The 21,180-nt window shown below is 42.4% G+C and overlaps 1 protein-coding gene and 1 long non-coding RNA gene across 7 annotated transcripts in view; one reads left to right on the forward strand and one right to left on the reverse strand.

Moving 5' to 3' along the window:
* The window catches only part of LOC102998465 (tyrosyl-DNA phosphodiesterase 1-like), an 82,492-nt gene that overhangs the window by 51,678 nt on the left and 9,634 nt on the right, over positions 1-21,180 (reverse strand). For 5 of the 6 annotated variants that reach the window (XR_009007365.1, XR_009007366.1, XM_057542034.1 and 2 more), the window contains exons 4-12: positions 20,777-20,832; positions 19,780-19,876; positions 14,223-14,257; positions 10,841-10,933; positions 7,117-7,284; positions 6,581-6,659; positions 3,999-4,181; positions 3,338-3,386; positions 1,276-1,342 (exon numbers count right to left, since the gene is read on the reverse strand). Coding sequence is in view for 3 of the 6 variants with exons in the window: in XM_057542034.1 (XP_057398017.1) it covers positions 1,276-1,342; positions 3,338-3,386; positions 3,999-4,181; positions 6,581-6,659; positions 7,117-7,284; positions 10,841-10,933; positions 14,223-14,257; positions 19,780-19,876; positions 20,777-20,832 (827 nt within the window). In the remaining 3 variants the exon portion in view is untranslated. Of the gene's footprint in view, positions 1-1,272; positions 1,343-3,337; positions 3,387-3,941; positions 4,182-6,580; positions 6,660-7,116; positions 7,285-10,840; positions 10,934-14,222; positions 14,258-19,779; positions 19,877-20,776; positions 20,833-21,180 lie in introns of those variants that run through there. The other variant, XR_009007367.1, reaches the window with a different exon arrangement.
* On the forward strand, positions 11,507-20,834 carry LOC130707482 (uncharacterized). Its single transcript, XR_009007368.1, has 2 exons — positions 11,507-11,580; positions 20,665-20,834. It is a non-coding gene; the product is annotated as an uncharacterized LOC130707482 (long non-coding RNA).

Here is a 21,180-nt window from a genome sequence, read left to right on the forward strand (position 1 = left end):
AACCTTTCGTATGGCCTTCCCATCTTGTTATGAATACACATACATATCATTTCTATTGTGCTTTTAACCGCATGTATGCACATCTGGTCTCCTTGAAAGCAGGAACTGTGCTCCCGGAGCACGTTACTGAGTACAAGAGGCTCACCAAATGCTTGTTGAAAGAATAAAATACAAAATGGGAAAAACACAAACAGTATGAATATCAAAATGGAATGTTGAAAGGCAGGGGAATAATTCAGAAATATTCCAGTCAAATGCTGATATTCATATATCTGAGTTTGGTTTCTAAGTTTCCAACATTTTTAGGACTAAGGTTCCATGGGAAAAAAAATGACCTATATTATGAAGCAACAATCCTTACTTATGAATATAAGAGGATGGTCCCTCAAGAAAACAGATTGTCTGCAAGAGTAAAATCAGGATTAGGTAGATTCGTTATTAGATTGTTACATTCACTTGTGTGAAGACAATACTGAAAGGAGTTCAATTTTTAAAAATGTCCTCTGCAAAACCAAACATCTCCAAAGAAAGCATTAAAGAAAGGCTCCAGGATGAATGGCATACTCAATTAGACTGAAAGCTTTTTTTTTTTTTGGCCTCACTGCACCGCAAGTGGGATCTTAGTTCCCCGACCAGGGACTGAACCCGGGCCCTCGGCAGTGAAAGTGTGGAGTCCTAACCACTGGACTGCCAGGGAACTCCCAGACTAAAAGCTACAAAAATGTAATCTGCCTTCGTTTCTGGCGTCCAGCAAAATGAATGCTTGTTGAAGCAAGTATGAAACTAGAACTGGCCTAGAACACGCAGGATGTGCAGCCACTGCAGCCAGAAGAGGACGTGGGACACCCCGCTCACCTGAACACTCGGCCATTTGCTGACTGTTACAACAAGCCAAAGGCCACCCCGTGCCCTGGAGAGAGTGGCGTGGATTCTTCCCTCGGTAAGCCTGTGGTTTCACAGCGTATGAATGTGTAGACAGAAGGATGACATATTTTGGAAATATGGACGAAAACGCTGCTTATGTAAATTCGAAACTTCACAACATGTTCTTTTATTTACCTTTCTCTCTGTATGCCAATATTTGACTCTTTGGTATTAAAAACCATTTCCAAGAAATGTTTAGAACCTTGTTTTAAATGATTTCTATCACTAACATATGCAGATAAAAAATATAGCTATATTATATAAGGTTCTTTTTTAAAAAAAAATCAGACTGACAAATAACATTATTTTACCCTAAAGAAGCAAAGGCAGCATTCTAAACCTATTACTTACTGAAAATAGGAATGGAGCCAATTCTGTTTCTCCGCCGTCTGGATGCTATAGGGAAGAGAGCCCCCAGCTTTCAAAATAAGAAAAATAAAATAAACAAATGAAACTTACTGACTATAATTTGAGGATCCTTCGTTAAGAAGAAAATCTACAGCAAACAGTTGGAAGGTAAAAGAAAACCACTACTTATTTCATCTTATGGAATAGTTCTTTGAAAGAAAATGGCTAAACAAACCTGCATTGGGTTTGCTCTCTCAGTGGGGTTTCCTTTCTTAGGTATGCATGTCAAATAGTAAATGTTTACTATCTGAATAGAAAAAGGTATTTAATCACTGGGGTGGCAGTGGTGGTGGAAATTTAACATCTATAATAGCACAGATCTGAAATGTTAGGAAAGACCAGAGAATGAATCTCTGCCCATCCTGCTGTCCTCATGCAGGTGAGACACCCTTAGCCACATTTTTCAAGATGAGGTCTGGTGCACCTGTTTTTTCCCCAAGACCAGGACACTTGGGGGAGGGCACACTAGGATAAAAACTTGGTTCTCCTGCCTCCTTCACCTTTTACACTGATATTTCCAAATAGACTTTGTCCTAGCTACACAGATTCTTACAAATGAAATAAAAGGATCACTAAATTAAAGTGTTCAGTAAACAGTTACATTTTTAAAAAGGAATTTTAAAAGCCACAGTCCTACAAAAAGAACAAAGACACAGTTCCAAGTGGAAACACAATTAGAAGCCAATTTTTGTTCCTCTTTGAAAGGAAGAAAGTTCACTGTAGATTCATCAGTGACTTTCCAAACACGTTAGAACTTCTCCATAATAATCTATATCCAAAGAGGGCTTTAAATTTCTGACATATCGAATAAGGCATGTTGTATCTCCCACTACAAATTAACTAAGAACATAGCTGAGGTTTCAAGGACCAGTTACACAATAGCTTTATTGAAAATACCAAGTTCTTCCCTACTAAAAAACATGCTTTGAATGGATCTAGCCTATCAGAAGTACAGAAAGGAGGAAAAAAAAAAAAAAACAAAGCAGCCAAACAAACCAGAAAATCACCATGTCCCTGAGTCTCAGTGAAGTAATTTTAGCTTGCCGTTAAAAAGCAACAAATGGGCTAATACACTCCAAACCCTACTGAGATTTTCCTGGCAGGGTCACATGTAGTTTGATAAGCAATGAATGGACTAAGCTGGTCTAATTCAGAGAACTCTGCTTCCAGCCATAAGCAAATGCCAATCAGACTTCCCCTTTTTCCAAGGCATTACCCTGTTTGGGTTTCTGGATAATACCTCCTTAATGCACTATCTGGGGGGTTGCTGAATTCTAAATAAGTTTAGTGCCTAGCACTGACATAAGGGAAATAGAGGACAAGACGGAAAGATGTCTACAAAACAGTCCTAGGATTTACAGATGAAGCTCTTGCAAGATGAGATATATCAACTGGGTTATACCAAAGGTTTCATCTCAGTATTCAGCGTAAGTTCCGGACCTTCAATATTATCTGTATCTGGGATTCAAATCTGGAAGAACCACACAGTACTTCGGGCAGGGGGGATGCGGGGAGAGAGAGGTCGGAGAAAGGTATGACACACAGCTGTAGGGGAAGCTGGTTTTATCCGGACGTCTTGTCTGGACAACCAATCTGCTGGTGGCAGAAGTGAGAACAATCTTACTGGTAAAAATATCAATCACTCAGAGCATTATTGTGAGGATTAAACAACACACAAACTGCCCAACTGCATGGGATCATCTTTGGACCACAGCACTGCTCAATATTACCTACTTTCATGATCCTTATCTAGTTAAGAGAGAATAATCTCTAAATTTCTAACCAACACTTTTCTGGTCTCAAGGAGGAAGGCATTTTTATTACTTGTTTTAAAAAGTTTACCAGGGCCATGTATAACTGAATCACTTTGCTCTACACCTGAAACTAACACAACATTGTAAATCAACTATATCCCAGTAAAATTAAAAAAGAAAAAGTTTACCAGGGCATTTATGAAATACACACACACAAAAAATACAATCGGGACAGTTTCCCCAACAATTACCTGGATATCCTTCTAAGCTGGTTCGCACGTTTTCCACTGAAGGATATATCTAAAAAAAAAAAAAAACACTTGGAATGTACCACGTTGAAGAACTATTTGTTAAAAGGAATGAAGATTCGTTTTTAAGAAAATGAAAATCTCAAGTAGAAATACCTAAAGACTTAGAAAATGTACTTTAAATTTTAAACAAGTTCCTATCTTCCTGAAAAAAATTAAACTTCTAGTAATTAAACTACAGAAAGCATTTACAGTCAATGAAAGAAAATTACATTTCCATTTGAGTATTTTTTTTCCCTCTGAAATGACAAATTAACACAGAATTGAATGCAAAATTATTAATTCAAAGGTCTCTAAATTAATAATGCTTGTAATTCTGCTGGCAATGATTTATCAAGTATTTTTTCCCTTGGCTTGACAACCTGAAGGAAGGAATGGAGAATTCGCCGTCTAGTCTGTGGCTGAGATGGAGCTCTGAACAAACCAGCAAGCTCCCAGCACCAAATGATATTAGGGCCACTTGATTACAAATGACTAAGCTAACGTACTGCTGTTTCCATCCCCAAACCACGGAATGAAACATCTCTCTATGACAAAGAGGACTTACTTGTTTCTTCTCCTGGACCAGAGGATTAGAACGGTGACCTCAAGGAGAAGCACTCACCAGATGGAGAGGAACAGCACTTCCTGGGGTCCTGCTTTCCTTGCCCGGTGTCACCAAGCTCTCTTTAAACTCAGAACACAACCATTTTGATTCATCGGCCCCCATGGAGCCAACGCTTGAGAACTGACCTACTATAGGCCAGGACTCTGCTTTAGGTATGGATGAGGCATGCTCTTTCAGAAGCTGTGAGAGAATAAAAACGAATGCTACTGTCACTCCAAACACGTGAACAGAAATGCTGTGACAACTCAGAACACGGTTTTCCGCCCTTGGAATGCCTCGTTCACAAGGAAAGGCTGAAAATATTAGCGACCAAGTTCATACCCATGGGTAGTTTTTTTTTCCTTCTTTGGGAAATATTTTTAAATACTGAAGATATTTTATTTTAATGGAGTAAGTGGACACAAGTATTCTTCTTCCAAAATTCTTTGATTTGTACTAAAAGCAAAAAGAGATTAAAAAAATAAAAAGAAGACCCATTTTAGTAGCGATGTCAGATAAAGCACCAACCTGCCACACGAAATTAGATTTCTGCCTTGAAGTTGCAATGGTTTAACATACCTAAACAATACTAGGAGGTCAAGCTATTGTATATTTTGACTCGTATCATTTGAAAGAGGTTTAACTCTTGGGATCTAGGCAGCTGTGACGCTCTGTAAATAAAAGGGAATATATTTACATTTAGATACATACTACCATAAGCACTGCAGAAGACTGACCTGCATTTCCTGCTTTGTCTGATATTTATGCAAAGCTGCAGAAACAATTCAGAAAATACTGGGAAATTTTATCCATTTAAACACGTACCGAAGGTCTTCCTAGAGGCTGGAGATGGCAACAACAAAAAAAAGCCTCAGTTCCTGCCCCAGGGGAGCTCATATTCTGATGGATGTATTGTTTATTTTATACGTACTATTTTCCTTACCACAGAGTAGGCATTAATATTTATAAACGCACTTCCCCAAAGAGCCCAAATAGTTCTCAACTTCCACCCTGGGTGCAGCATGGCATAGGAAACAGGACTGAGCCAACAACAGGACTCGGCTTCTATTTTGGGCTATTCTGGGCTCAGTCCTTGATCAGGTACATGGCCCTAGCCAAGGCCCTGGGCTTCTCTTTACACCTCAGTGGAACAGACGTCTGATCACCCATCTTCCTTGGAACGCAGCTATGATGCAACACGGGTTCCTGACAGTGGAAAGTGGCCGCAAACTCTAAGATGCTACTCCGCTTCCAGTAAGACTGGGATGCTGCACGATATGGGCCATCACCGGGCCGTTCTGAAACACCGGCCCACAGGCTAATACACACCAGTGCTTACCCAACACTCAGCACGTGCCTTGCATTCATTTCCTCATTTAATCCTTACGCAATTCTGTGAGGGAAGTACTGTTGTTATGCCCATTTTATGGATGTCAAGAGGGGTTAAGGAGCAAGTCAAGGTCACATGGCTTGTAACCAGGTCAGGATCTGGCCCCCGGTGTGGGTATCCGCCCACAAAGCTGTGCACTTAGCCAGTATGTGGGACCCTCTCCTCCCCAGGTCAAGACAGAAAGATGGTGGCTTCGAGACCTTGCCCGCTTTCAGCTGTGGTCTCACTTACAAAAGGAAATTAAAGTGAAAAGTTGTCATTGGCCGGGCGGAATTCTCACACAACATAAATAATTTATGGAAAAAGAGGGGCTTTTAAGAAAGCCCCTTTAAGGAATTTACTAAGGTCGATAAACTGACTCCTAGAGAGAGGTGGAGAAAACTTTAAGCTTTAACTTGCTGGTTGTTTAGTTTTGTTAAAGACCTTTCTTGGCTTATTTTCATACCAGCAGCAAATGTCATTGTCATAATTACAGTTCTCAGGGCAATGGTTTAGCAAACAAAACACATCATAGCTCAGCTGTAGTCTTCACTCAACACTATTTTCTGCTCTGTGTTGAATTTGTGTTAAAAATCCTTGATGTGCTGATCAAAAGCTATAATACTTATATGAATAAAAAATCTCTAACTGGGCTTGCCTGGTGGCGCAGTGGTTGAGAGTCTGCCTGCCAATGCAGGGGACATGGGTTCGAGCCCTGGTCTGGGAAGATCCCGCATGCTGCGGAGCAGCTGGGCCCGTGAGCCACAACTACTGAGCCTGCGCATCTGGAGCCTGTGCTCCACAACAAGAGAGGCCACGACAGTGAGAGGCCCACGCACTGCGATGAGGAGTGGCCCCCGCTTGCCGCAACTGGAGAAAGCCCTCGCGCGGAAACGAAGACCCAACACAGCCATAAATAAATAAATAAAAAATTTAAAAAACCCCAGAAAACTCTATCTTTATTACAAGAAATAAAAAAACTAAAAATCCTCTACGTACTTTTGCCATGTAGAATCGTTAACTCTACACCTATAAATGAGGCAAAATGTTAAAATACAAGTAATTACTGGAAACTATAATTAGACAATCAATTATCAAGTGCCTACTATTTGCCCAGAATTGTGCTAGAGATACTATGAAGCTGCCTTCAAAATATACCAATTATAAATGAAAAAGGACAGAACATACATTAAATTTTTAAAAAATGGTAAAATAGTAAAAATTCTGTTACCTTCCTAAGCCTAAAATGTCCCCAGTTATCTTTTTGATTTCCTTGAAAGCGTCCCGGGGTTGAGCCAATAAGGTAAACACTAAAAAGATATAAAGCACAAGTTACAGAACATAGTGATTTGTGGACTCCCCAAATCACAAAATATGCATGAAAACTAACATTAAGCAAGAAATATTCTAAGAGCCAACCCACTTTCTTGAGATGCCTCTTCAGAGGAGTAACTGACACTTAAAATCATTTTTGAGCACATCAAGTAATGGTGGGACACCCACGGGGTATAAGGTACCAGGCAAAGAGCTCAGCAATTTTAAGAGAAAGCTCTCCGGCTGGGATGGGAGGGGTGGGGTGGTGGCACTCAGGTGAGGGGCAAGATCTCCCGGCCTCCACTTCAGTGCCTGAGGACCAGGAGGTGCAGACAGTGACAGGCCCTGCTCTCATCACGTCCCGAAGGACAGCCATCTCCTGCCGGGCCCCTGTGTTCCAGACCTCACATGGTGTTCAAGGTAAGCACCCCAAGTTGCTAAGAGGCCACGTACTTTGTTTCTGAGAGGTCGTGCTCCTGGATGGTATCTATCCACTCCTTGAGGGGAGCGGCGTTATAAGCCATCAAGTAGCTGATGAGGTCAGCTTTAAAGTGTGTGGTTGATTCTCCAGATCTGTGGGTCCCATGGACTATTCGTGGGTACAAGGGGCTCAACCATATTCTGGAATGGAAAAAAATATATAACCTTTAACAGTCAGAAGCACAGCTGATCACATTCGTACCTCTGTATTGATTAGGCACTCACCCTAAGGAAGAGGTGAATTCTCACTACCTCTCTCCACATGGTAGGTAAGGTCACCCTTATAAAACATGAAACAAATCTGACGGCACCACTCCAATGGTTCCCATCATATTCAGAATTATTTTTGAAAACCTCACTGTGAATTTAAGACCCAGTAAGACCTGGCCTCTGCCCGCCTCTCCCAACTCAGTCTCTCCATGCTCCCTCCTTCATTCACGCACCTTCCTTATTCCTCCCCTCGCACCTCTACATCATTTTTAAAGACTTGATGACAACAGTTAAGTGCTCTACTCCTAATTGCTATAGCAACTCCACACCACCAGCAGTAACCCCAGCAAGGTTCTGCCCATGCCTACGTCAATGTAGCTCTTTAACCAAGTGGAAAATAAAAGTTATCTAAGAAAAAATGTATGTGCAAATATGTTTTCAATAAACAAACTCACTTTCATACATAACATATGGGATATATATAATCCCACATCTGGTGTCTGGAATGAGTATAGACCACATTTAGTCATGTTATATTAACACTAAACTCAGACTTTAAAATAATTCAGTAAAAAAACTTTAAAGACATCTTTCATCAATTCTTTGTCAGTGTACTTTGCCAAAACTTCTATATCACACCCACAAATGGCAAACAACCACAGCTAAACCCAGTCTTTCTGTGAACCGGTCCCTCGTAGATTACAAAGAAGTATGGCTTCAAACTTCTTGTGCTGTTTCTTCAACAGCAAAATCAGGTTAACAGTCCTGCCTCACCAAGGCGCCCACGAGGTAATGAACAGGGTCTAACTTAAAGCAGCCTCAGCAAGTACGAGCTGTGTCTGCCTTTTTCCCCTTCTTGGGTTATTTCCACCACACTTCTACCCAACAAGCCAAAAGAGAAACTGCCCAATTCCTCTTTCACCCAGCAGCCCTCCAAGGAGACTAGTAAGAGGCAGGCCGTCAGGGCAGGAAGGATCCAGAACCACGAGGATCCCGGCTGTGCGTCTTGTGAACTCTGTACACGTTTCTAGCAGGGTGGCAAGTCACACCTTCCCTTCCCACCTCGAGGTGACCCCTCGCATGAGGGGTTATACTTGCGACCAGGATGGGAGTCCAGGCTCTGGACCTGGATCTGCTTCTACCTGGCTGTGTCATTCTGGGCAAGCTCGGTGACCCCTCTGGGCCTCCCTCTGACCCTGTGCGTGTAACACGACCATGTCGGGCTGGCTGGCTAAGGTCTCTCCTCCCAGTAGCAACTCGGAGCCCACAGGGTGAGTGGGGCTCCTCCTGGATTAGAGGTCCACTCATGAGAGTAGTTCTGGATGAGGAACATGACAGACGACGACTTTCTAAACCAGGATACCAAGATGTGAGGCGTTTTTAACATTTCACAAAATAAGAAGAGAAATCATCCGGGGCCAAGTAATTTTAAAATTGAGAAATTAACAGGCAGACCAAGAAGCAGGTGAAAAGGATGGCTGGAACACATGTGGAGGAGTAAAGAATCAGCAGAGCCATGACAGGCTGACTAGGAAATAGGATTACACAAAAAAACTACTTTTAAATATTGGGTTGGCCAAAAAGTTCGTTTGGGTTTTTCCAAAAGGTCTTACGGAAAAACCCGAACGAACTTTTTGGCCAAGCCAATATTTTAAGAAAGTTACAACCCACGACGTGAAAGTATCAGACAGAGTAGAATCTAGACTAACCGTGAGATAACAGCACCTCCTATTCTGGGGTGGCCGGCAGAGGGAAGTTGGAGGTAGATTTCATACCCTTGGTACTTTGAGTTTTGAACCACGTGAAGTTACCTAGTCAATACATTTTTTAAAACATTTAAATTAAAAGTTTTTTTTAAATAAAGGAGAAAAATGAACACCTGAGCCATTTACCCTTAATCCCTTCCCCATAGTAGCCAACCCAGAGACGCCTAAGGAAACAGACCTGGCTGCCTATAAGCTCAAGCTCCAGAGGGCTAGAGGCTGTGGGTGGGATTCTTTGAGCCACAGGAGAGCCAACTCGATAAATCCCTTTAGCTACGTTAATTATTGTTCCCCCAAGAACAAGCTATGTTAATCTCACTTCCTTTTTAGATGGGGCTACATGAGTCACGAGTCCCAGAATCCAAGCTAGCAGCTTAGAAGCTCGTGGGGCAGCAAAGACCTTGTTAACCGGAAGCTCGGTGGACCAAGAGCACTGCGGCTGAGGCTCTTAGAGACAGTCCATCCCCGAGACCCTGAACCCATCGGAACAATGCTGCATTCTGAGAAGCGTACCTTAAGTGGGACACTTGGAAACTAGAACATGTTCATAGGAAAACCATCAGGCAGTGGGGACAGGGGATCAAGCCACCTGCTATGGTGGGGAAGGGGAGTGAAGAGAGGACGACACACACCTGGCTCAGGGAAAGGCTGTGTGAGGGAAGAGGCAGCTCTGGTGCTGCACGGCCCACTCAGGTCCAGCAGGCCCAGAGGATGGGGGCTGGGAGGCTCTCTGTCTCAGCTCAACTGAAGGTCTAACTTGGGCTCAGTCAGAGCCCCGGATTAGGATTCTAGCCCAGGCTGGGCAATGGTATGAGCAAGGAAACGAGGAGGAGGATGCAGGGGAAGATACTCTTGAAAGGCTGAGTTCCTTCTAACACAGGAAGGCAGAGATGTGCAGAACAGCTTAAGTGAAAGAAAGCGAAATTAAGGCTGGTCGTAATAAAGCCTTATCGGGAAGGAGAACAAAGGGTGAAATGATTTGAACAAGTCCCTAAAATCCCTAAAAATAAACCTAAACTTCTCGTAAGAGATCAAAACCTTGATCTGGCATACATGCACCAAGGACCAAGGGTTAGTAATTAAAAAAAAAAAAAAAAGCCATGAAAAACCTTCACGTTCAATTCTTTTGGAGATTCACAACCATGTTACAGGCTCTAAAAAGACAGCCGTTTAGATTTGTTTTATGGGAAACTAAACTGACTGGGGGTGAGGGGACATTTTTAGTGTACAATCAACCCCCAAGCTTTCTTTTGACACCTGCTGGGAAGTGGCAAGCAAAAGTGGGTGCAGGAATAAGTGAGGACCAAGAAAGTTATCAGGAGGGTCTTAATGGAAAAATAATAGGTTCAGACCTTTCATTTTTCATCCTCTTTCCTGCCTCAGATCCTTGGATCTACTTGGCTGTAGAGTGTATGTATGATGCCATTTTGTAAAAACTAGAAAAAAACTACGGTGTATAAATATGTATGTTTACAGGTATAATAAAGGCAGTTATGGATGATTATGTGCTAAACGGTTAACACCGGCTACCTCAACAGAGGAACTGGGGGGAGGTAGTAAAAGAACACTCTCACTTTTTTTTACATGTGTCTCTTTTCTATGCCATAATTCTGGGTTTTTTCACAATTAAAAAACAGGAGAAAAAGAATAAATCGAATGTTCTCGCTTTTGACCTTTCTCAGCACACACAGTGACTACCAAGAAATGGCCGGAACCCTACAAACCCTTGTGTCTTCTGGTGCCAGTCAGCGTGAATGAGGTTGGAGGTGTGTATGACAACCCGGAGGCCTTCTTCGTACAGCAGTAGCATCATTTTCCTTTAAAAACAGAAAAAGGATCAAAAAGCATTAACAGCACTCTCATAATACCTTTCTGATGCAAATGTAATAGCTAAAGGAGTTCTTTAAACTCTGATTACAGTATCCCAACTTTGAACATTTAGTCTTCTTTTCTCCTATACATCATCGCTATCAAAGTCTGCTTAAGTGACAAGTGGAAAAGCACCTTCCAAAATGCTGAGTATTTGGTGGTAAAAGAGCTTTTGCTCCATCCCGTCCACATGGCCAGTCCCGGCACTTTAAACCCCTCCCCACTGTAGCCTGGCTCCTTATTATCTGTTCAGCATCACCCATTACTATCAGGGACAACAGGAATCTTCCTGTCCAGTGTTTTCAGAGTATGGTCACAACCTCTTGCTACGCTGTGGCTGCCTAGCATTAAAAAAAAAACTGCAACAGAATAAACTAGAAACTCAAGAGTATACTGCATATATTTAAGTGCTGGTTCGTGACACTCTTGTTTCAGCACTTATCAGTACAGACACGTGCAGCAGACTGAAATGACAAACGCATTTCCTACTGTGGGTTGCAGTTTAAGTTTGAAAGATGCTTCATTTTCAAGAGACTGATCCTTCTTCATACTCTACAGACGCCAGACTTGTCACCAGCGTGTACCTGGGCTTGAGGTAAGTCTTCCCTTTTCTTCTCCCTTTACTCAAATCAGCCCTAGAGATTCCCTTCTTTCCCATGAGGCCTCCCCAGTCATCAGATTATTTCTCTTAGTTTAATTCCAGTGAGAGGGAGGGAACAGGACAGATAAGAGCTTTCCATCTGAAGCTGGAAGACCTAAGTACCAGTGTTCATCAGTTAGAAGTCATAGGACCCTATGTAAGTCATTTAATATCTCTGAGTCGTTCCATGTCCCCTGAGCCTTGGTTTCTCACTTGTAGCATGAAGGATCAACTCCATGTTCACTTCATAGGGCTGATGTGAGAATGAAATGCAGTACGTGTTTTGTTAAATGTAAAACACTCCAGGTGTACATTCCCTCTACTGCTTCCATGCCTTGCTTTACTTTGCCATCTACTTTCAGATGATTCTTGGCCTCCCGATGGTTTTCTAATTATTTCAGGAACCTAAATTCTCTCTCCCCCAACTAGAGATTCATTCAAGGCAGTAACTCTGCCTTATTTCTATGGAGGCCAAAATGCTACTTAACATTTACTGATGGAAGTCAGTTTACATGTGGGAAAAAAATGAACCACTGGTTCTCTCAAATAAACAACATCCCAAATACTATCTCGATAGAATGGGGTTATTAGCATTAAAAAATACAGAAAAGACTATACAAACACAGAATGAGATTTAGCTCTTGCCAGAATGAGAATTTAACCCAAGCTGGCAAATGGTAAATTAATGCAAAGCTGGAGAAATGACAGCTGTTGAATCAATCTTCTTTCCATGTATGAGATGTGCTCCCTGAAATCTGCGCAAATTTACATACACAGTTGCCAAATTAGTAGTTGACTGTAATTAAGAATAAGCCAGTTATGAATTCATGATTTAACTTTTACAAATATTTCCATTAGTTAAGGCATCAATTAACAGGAAAATCATGCACTAATGTCAGTGAATCCTATCAAATAGCGTTGAGTACTAATCTAAGGGGAGTCATATTAATCTTTTCATAGCCAAAATGGCATGTCCCAATAAGGTCAGAGTTAAAAATGGATAAAACATATAAAGAAATGAGGTCTTCCCTGAAGAATACTGACCTGCATATTATCTATTAAGCTATGGGGGTGGCAGAGGGGACATTTCCCCTATTTGAAGCTGTTCCTGCACAGGGGGAAGGCAAGCTAATGTCTGTGGAGCATTTATGTACCAGGCATTGCTTTAGAAGCCGCACAGAATGCTAGCACACTGAATCCCACCCAATCCAGAGAAGGCGCTATCGTTCCCGTTTTACAACTGCAGAATCCGTGGCTAGGACAGGTCATGGGGACTATCCAGCTCCCCACGTGAACCAGAAGCAGCGCTTATCTGGGTCACACGTGTTGGATCCTCCTCTCACTGTGCACGGCTTCCCTTGGGCTGGACAGGGCCGCAGCTACTTCATGCTACTGGGGCAGGAGTGGGTCACATGGACAGGAGGCCCTGCTACAGCCCGAAGAGGAGAGAGGCCCATCCTGCAGTCTGCTCCTGGCTGCACGGCCACATCTGACGCTTCCCTCCCGCTGTGGAGTCTCAGGGCCGTGGGAGGTGCGTTTGCTTCCCGCTCTGGGGGCCACCAAAGAGCTTCAGCATGCTAAAGCACTATGAGATAAGCCCCGGGACTCACAGCATCCTGGAAGCAGGGATGGAGCTCGTTCACCGTCTCTAAGAGGACCACGAGCTCCTGGAGGATGGGGCTGCATCTGGTCACTTCCAGATGCTCCGCAAGTAGTCACCACCAGCTGACGCAAGTGTGACCCCGGAGACTCCTTCAGAGTTACTGTGGCAGCTCCACTCTGTCGGGGGAGGGCGGGGGACGCGTTCACACCTGTCACCAGGAGCTGGAAGGCTTTCCTTCTTTCCTAGCTCATGTGTTTGTCTTGCCTCTCTCACCCGAAAACTAAAAGCTGGAAGGACAAACACCACGATGTCTCAAAACACTTTACATCCCCTCGAGCTGTGCTTCTCTTATTCTTTTCTCAGCTAGACAACAATTACGTAAAAGGGCTCCATAAAACAGTAAGACTCAAATAGAACGGGAGTCAAGCTGATACGTATCAAGTAGGAAGTAAGAGAAAAGTTTCTCCTGTCTGTCGTTGGCAATGTCTCAGAAATTATCCTCAGAGAATTTTCTGAGATGTCTTGAAGCAGGGACACGTACCAGCCTCTCAAGATGACAACTTCTTGTGAAACAGTTTTTCTTTCAATCACAGCACAGAGTTGACCCAACAATATTCTATTTGATGCAACTCAGAATCTTATAAAATTCACAAGACCTTCTTTAAAGTAGTGGAATCCATAGGCATGTGACTACCGCACGTACAGCCATGCGTAACCGCGGACCACAATCTATCCCCCTCAGTCGGCTATAATGAACGCCCTCAAGAGAAAGCAGAAACTGCATCACAGATTCAGACTTTAATGTCCAGAGCCAGAATCCTGGTACTTGGTCTTAAGGCTGTTCAGAAACAACTCCTTTTCCTCTGCTTCCTAATTGATAGCTTTTCCCCCAGCAAAATCATCACATGAGTCCCTCTAAGGGCGATTTCTGAAGAGCATCCTTTGATCTATTAAACTCATATCCTCCCTCCCCCATTTCATAAAAATTGCTTACGCGTGGTGTGTTCCAAATGCAATATCCAACTTTGCCTAGGATAAAAAAGAGGTCAAGTTACTTGTTTTTTAAAAACTCAATAATATCCCTATCTATTGAAAATTAAATTAGAAAAGATTCAGGTCAACTTTTTTTTGTTTTTAAAGTTTTTACTGCCCTCTAGTGGACAAGCCCTTGATCGCCAAAACAGCTTTTATTTTTTAATTTTTTTAAAACATTTTTATTGGAGTATAATTGCTTTACAATGGTGTGTTAGTTTCTGCTTTATAACAAAGTGAATCAGTTATACATATACATATATCCCCATATCTCTTCCCTCTTGCGTCTCCCTCCCTCCCACCCTCCCTATCCCATCCTTCTAGCTGGTCACAAGCACCGAGCTGATCTCCCTGTGCTATGTGACTGCTTCCCACTAGCTATCTATTTTACATTTGGTAGTGTATGTATGTCCATGCCACCCTCTCACTTTGTCCCAGCTTACCCTTCCCCCTCCCCGTGTCCTCAAGTCCATTCTCTAGTAGGTCTGCGTCTTTATTCCCGTCTTGCCCCTAGGTTCTTCATGACCTTTTTTTTTTTTTTAGATTCCATATATATGTGTTAGCATACGGTATTTGTTTTTCTCTGACTTACTTCACTCTGTATGACAGACTCTAGGTCCGTCCACCTCACTACAAATAACTCAAGTTTCGTTTCTTTTTATGGCTGAGTAATCTTCCATTGTATATATGTGCCACATCTTCTTTATCCATTCATCTGTCGATGGACTTAGGTTGCTTCCATGTCCTGGCTATCGTAAATAGAGCTGCAATGAACACCGTGGTACACGACTTTTTGAATTATGGTTTTCTCAGGGTATATGCCCAGCAGTGGGATTGCTGGGTCATATGGTAGTTCTATTTTTAGTTTTTTAAGGACCCTCCATACTGTTCTCCATAGTGGCTGTATCAATTTACATTCCCACCAACAGTGTATGAGGGTTCCCTTTTCTCTACACCCTCTCCAGCATTTATTGTTTGTAGATTCAAAACAGCTTTTAGAATAGCATCCAGTGAGGTTCATTTTTTTTAGTGATTCTTTTTTTTTTTTTAATTATTTATTTATTTTTGGCTGTGTCGGGTCTTCGTTTCTGTGCAAGGGCTTTCTCCAGTTGCGGCGAGTGGGGGCCACTCTTCATCGCGGTGCGAGGGCCTCTCACCGTCATGGCCTCCCTTGCTGCGGAGCACAGGCTCCAGACGCACAGGCTCAGTAGTTGTGGCTCACGGGCCCAGCTGCTCCGCGGCATGTGGGATCCTCCCAGACCAGGGCCCGAACCCGTGTCGCCTGCATTGGCAGGCAGATTCTCAACCACTGCGCCACCAGGGAAGCCCGAGGTTCATTTTTTAAAGAACAACTTTTTTGTTACCCAGAATGATTCAATACATATTGCATTTTTAATTACAGTAATTAGAAGTGAGAAGCCTAATTTCTTTAGATGCCAGAAAACTAGTAAAAACAAATGACTCTATGCAACGTTTTAAAATTAGATATTTGGCTTATACAGAAATACACACAAAAAGTTTTCAAAGCATATTTAAAAGAAACATTGAAAGTGGTGGCAGTATTGAGACATTATGATGTTAAAAGTTTTCTCACATTTATAACATAGAAGATGCTGAAAATAAATATATTAAATCCATTTTTCATGTTTTAAAATGATACCTTTACAAACAAATGGGGGGTGGGGTAGGTGGGGAAGTAAAACATTTTATCTCACATCCAGTATAGCAAGACCCTGGTTAGGCCTCAAGATGAAAAAGTTAAAATAAATAGAGATGCCAAGAATAGCTTACCAGCTAGGAATTCTGTGTATGGACACAAATCCTATCTTCACAACTATGTATGACTTCGGAAAATACTTGAATCTCTATGCCTCATCTTTCTACTCTTTGAAATGAGGGTACTGTTAGGAGATTCAGGGAGTTGTTAGGAATAAATGAGAAAAGTACACATAGAACGCTTAGGAAAAGGAGCTGCACGGGGTAAGCACTCTACAAATGGAAGCAAGTGCTATTAAAATCAAAGCGCCCCCCCTGCCCACTCTCTACAGGTGGGCCTGTCTGCTGGGGGCAGCAATGGGCAACTGGAATACACAGGTGAGGATGACATAGCCCCTGTCTTGGGGATGCTCACGGACAGGTGGCCAAGTTCACTGCCCTTGTAAACTCAGTGTTCGGGTTGCTCACAGACTGGCATGCGTTTGTGTGGTCTGGCCACAGAAGAGTGAGCAGGAAAGTGCATTTCATGTCTTTTTTTTTTTTTTTTTCATGTCTTTTTTTTTAAAAAAATTAACGCAATGTTGTGTTAGTTTCAGGTGTACAGCAAAGTGATTTGGTTATATTGATACATATATATCTCTATTCTTTTTCAGATTCTTTTCCCTTATAGGTTACTACAAAATACTGAGTATAGCTCCCTGTGACACAGAGTAGTTCCTTGTTGGTTATCTATTTTATATATAGTAGTGTGTATATGTTAATCCCAGTATTTCACGTCTTTAAATTACAAAATTAGAATGAAGACTGTCACTCTGTAAATTAATATTTAGCTCAGAAAAAGCAGTGGTCAAAAAACTTGGCTTCTGAGTTTAGTTTTGCAATTTGTTGTGTGCTTTTGGGCAAGTCTAAGCACAAAAGCAAGGATGATAATAATTGCAACAGATAATATTTAATGGGTGCTTCTTTTTGGCAAATGCACCAAATTCTTTGCCCAATAACCCTATGAGATACAGTATTAGTAATTCATTTTAAAGATGAAGAAGTGAGGCTTTAAGTGGTTAAGTGATGGGTCCAGAATGACACAGCTAGCGGGTAGAGAGCTGGGACAGAACCCAGGAAGTCTGAACCTGGACCACCAGGTGTGCAAAATGGGAAAAGTGTCAGCATCCACTTATTCTTTGACTTAACGTGACCCAGCTTAGTCAAATGACACTATGTTGCTAAAAAAAATTCAAAAATTCATTTTAAAGACAAGATATAGGGCTTCCCTGGTGGCACAGTGGTTGAGAGTCTGCCTGCCAGTGCAGGGGACACGGGTTCGAGCGCTGGTCTGGGAAGATCCCATATGCCGCGCAGCAACTAGGCCCATGAGCCACAACTACTGAGCCTGCGCGTCTGGGCCTGTGCTCCGCAACAAGAGAGGCCGTGATAGTGAGAGGCCCTCGCACCGCGATGAAGAGTGGCCCCCGCTCGCCACAACTAGAGAAAGCCCTCGCACAGAAACGAAGACCCAACACAGCCATAAATAAATAAATAAATAAAAATAAAGGAATTCCTTTAAAAAAAAAAAAAAGACAAGATATAAAGGTATTTCAGTAAGTCAGGATGGGGCAATCACCATGTCCCGCAGACTAGAGCTGGGAGCTTACGGAGGCCCTTCACACGAGGTCTGGAAGACAGGGCTCGTTACACCCTTTAGTGGCTGGCCTGAAGCATGCCACTAGGCCTGCCACCAACTTTCCTAAACTTTTCAGTACATTTGAAAAACACTTTGTATTTCCATTGATTTTATCGCTGGTTTTCAGGATTCCCGTGTTATTTTATTTTCTGCCCACTATTAGTCTGATAAGTGCTATCCTATTGCAGTTTAACCTCTTCTGTCTTTGGAAACAAATGCAAAACAAGGGGATTTTAGGCAACTGCTAAGCAAAGGCATATCTTGTGTAGAAGGTGAGCTGCAAACAGGATGGGTAAAGAGATGGAATAATTTAAAACTCCAACTACATAAAGTACAGTGAGTTACATCACAGGAAAAATGTTGTGAGACGGGTTTAAAATTGATCAGGTTGAGATTTCTCACTGTTTTAATCTTTAAAAAAATACACATACACACATAGATAATATTCTATAGCTAGAAGAAGTGATAAAACTTGAGTTGGAATTCTTTTACCTTGTATGGATGGAGGAAAAAGGACGTTAGAAGGAAAACGGAAAAGAAAAATAATTAGGTTCTATGTAGTTCACTCTTGTCTCTGTACTCCAAGAGTAGAAATCCTGAGCCAATTTCACTAAGCTATTGGCCAGGAGAGAAAAGGGCCATGAAAGAATCATTCATCAAGCTGCTCATGAATGGACTGACCAACTTGCTCAAATAGGAAAAGGTGAATATTACACCAGCCACTTCAGAACCACCACAGGAAGGAAATCATAAATGTAAACATTTTCTGAATTCCATGCTACCCCCTTGCCTCCCCTCCCCGCCCAGTTTGCCTGCTTCTTACACAAAATGCCACACATAAAAAGATCCTTTCAGATGTGGAGTTTAGAACAATGAGTCCTAAGGAAACTCCAAGACTCACTGGTCACACTGTATTTCCATGAACTGACTGGAAAGTATCAGGACAAAATCATGGGAATATATAAAGAAACAGCCTTTTCTTCGCCTCTTCTCTGCTTTGGTCCCAGCAAACCAAGCCTGTTATGAGACCACTTAACGCCCCTCATCGGACTAGGACCACATGCAGCATACAACTCGCGAGGTAGTTTTCTAACAGGTCTGCTTCTGATCTATGGGTCTCTCCAGTATTGAGTGGTTCTTGTGCAAAAGAACTAAGGGCTATGGGTGAAATGTCAATGGCAGCTAATGTGAGTTGGATAAGTTGTCACAATAAAGACTACCAGTTTTAAGCTGCCTTCAGAGAAAGAAACTGCCACTGAATTGAATCCAAAAAACCTGCTCAATAATGCTGAAACCTCTGTTTCCACAGGAACGTGGACAAAATAGATACAACCAGAGGGGTGGCAGGTTGGGGAAAGATAGGGAACCCTTGATATACCAGGTACAACTGAAGAAAGTGAACGCTTGAACCTGAACGAGAAAACTAGGGGGACAATACAGATGACTTCAGATACGAGAATCACTGACACGTGCAAGGAGGAGACTCAGTCTACGTGGCTCCAGAAAGGGAAAATTAGGACCAACGTAGAAGGCAGAGGAAGAAGACTGTGTGTGTCAACCTGGCTAGGCCACAGCACCCAGATATTTGCTCAGATGCTGCCGTGAAGGTATTTTCTGAGGAGATTAACATTTCAATCAGTGGACTTCGAGTAAAGGACATTATCCTCCAGAATGTTTGTGAGCCTCAGTCAGTCTGTTGAAAAGTGGAAAAGAAATAAAAAAAAGACTGATTCCCTGCAGGAAGAGGGAATGAGTCTCCAGTCGGTCTTTGGCCTCAAACTGCAACATCAGTGCTTCTTGGGGTCTCCAGACACACACACACAGACACAGACACAGACACAGACACAGACACACACACACACACCCTTATTGGTTCTGTTTCTCTGGAGAACCCTGACTAATTACAGAGATATCAGGTTAACATAAAGGAAAATCTTTCAACCATGAGGGCTACCCACAAATAGGATGAGCTACCTCAGGAAGCATTTAAGCCAAGGCTGGACAGATGTCTGTGGGTGACGCTGGAGAGAGGATTCCCGCATTAGGTGGGTGGATAGACTCAAGATCTCAATTTCCTTCCAACTCTCAGACTAAGCATGATCTCGAAGGGCAATGAGTAGCTTACCTGGCAGAGGGCAATGTTTTCATAAGGCTTTGCCTGGGCATGTAGGTGAGCCTTTGCTTCGCGTTTGTCGCCATGCACGAGCAGGACTGGTTTCTTCCTGAAAAAGAGATCAGGAGTATTTAAAATCCATCATTCATGAAGCTGAACTGGCGCCCAGTTAAGGGTCGCTGACCACCGACATTTGCTTCTGGCCTGTGTGGTGACTGAGTACGGGGCCGGCACAGGACAGTGACCGATTAACCTTCGGTAACTGGTTACCTTTATAATGGAGCCCCGTGGCCTGAGCCTGAAGCTCTGCTGTGACCTGGAGGGGTTGTGACTCAAGACAGTCCTCACAATCTGATGTGCTAAATGCACCATGGACTTTGAGGACCCTGACAACCATTTTCCTGCATGGGTATTCCTCCACCTTACTTGCTGTTATGGGACTCTGCCACGTCAATGTGTTAGAAATGGGACAGGTGGCATGTCACCATGGGATGCCATATTTATTTGGTTTGCACTGCCTAATATGAGGCAGACAGACCGAAAACCCATCACTTCCATAATCTGGGTAAGGGAAGGCCCTATGACCCCTGCATTAACTCCTAAGCTACATGAAAAATCACTTGTGAAACAAGAGTGTCTCAAAAACAGAACAGCATTGATGTGCCCAGTGAAGCATGGCATGCTTATAGGTCGAGAACGCAGGTGGCAGTGACCTTTTCCTTCATACTAACATTGGACCTAAAATTCTTTTATTTGGGTTGAAATATGTCCTAATCTACTTCTGGACAGAACAGAAGGACATGCTAAAATCTGTATTAGGAAGGCTTGTGATTAGTTAGAATATATCAAAAAATGCTGTTTTCCCAGTATAACTTAACGTTTTTATGATTTCAATAGTTCCAAAAGAAATATTCAAAGAAGATGCATGGCAGCTGCCTGAGAAACACAAATCGTGTGTTTTAAGGCTGCATTACAGTTAGGACGTCATCCATCACTCCGTGGAACTCACCTGAACTCTGGTGGATACTGTTTTACGAGCCAGTCCACATCAAAGCAGTAGTTAAACTGGATGGGGGGAAGAAAAGAAGTCACGGGCAATTCAGAAAAGCAGTCTATAAGGAGAAGTGTTTGGTTATTGAATTCAAAGAAACTCTAATGATGAACTACATATATTATGTATCAACATGGACAATTTGCTACAATACTCATAAACAAATCTAAAATACATCTTGAAGGGAATACACCATTCAAGGGTTCTGAATTAGTGCAGGAGTGCCTGAGAAAACAGAAAATTACCTCTGCATGCTTTGGCAGCATTTGTATTTGTAAATTGAGTCTTTTTACATTATTTCTAAGAGTCCTCTGATTAATGGGGCTTATCAATTTATCCCTTTCCCCCTAGATGATTATAAA

The sequence above is a fragment of the Balaenoptera acutorostrata genome, chromosome 3 (assembly GCF_949987535.1).
Source record: "Balaenoptera acutorostrata chromosome 3, mBalAcu1.1, whole genome shotgun sequence".
Taxonomy (NCBI): domain Eukaryota; kingdom Metazoa; phylum Chordata; class Mammalia; order Artiodactyla; family Balaenopteridae; genus Balaenoptera; species Balaenoptera acutorostrata.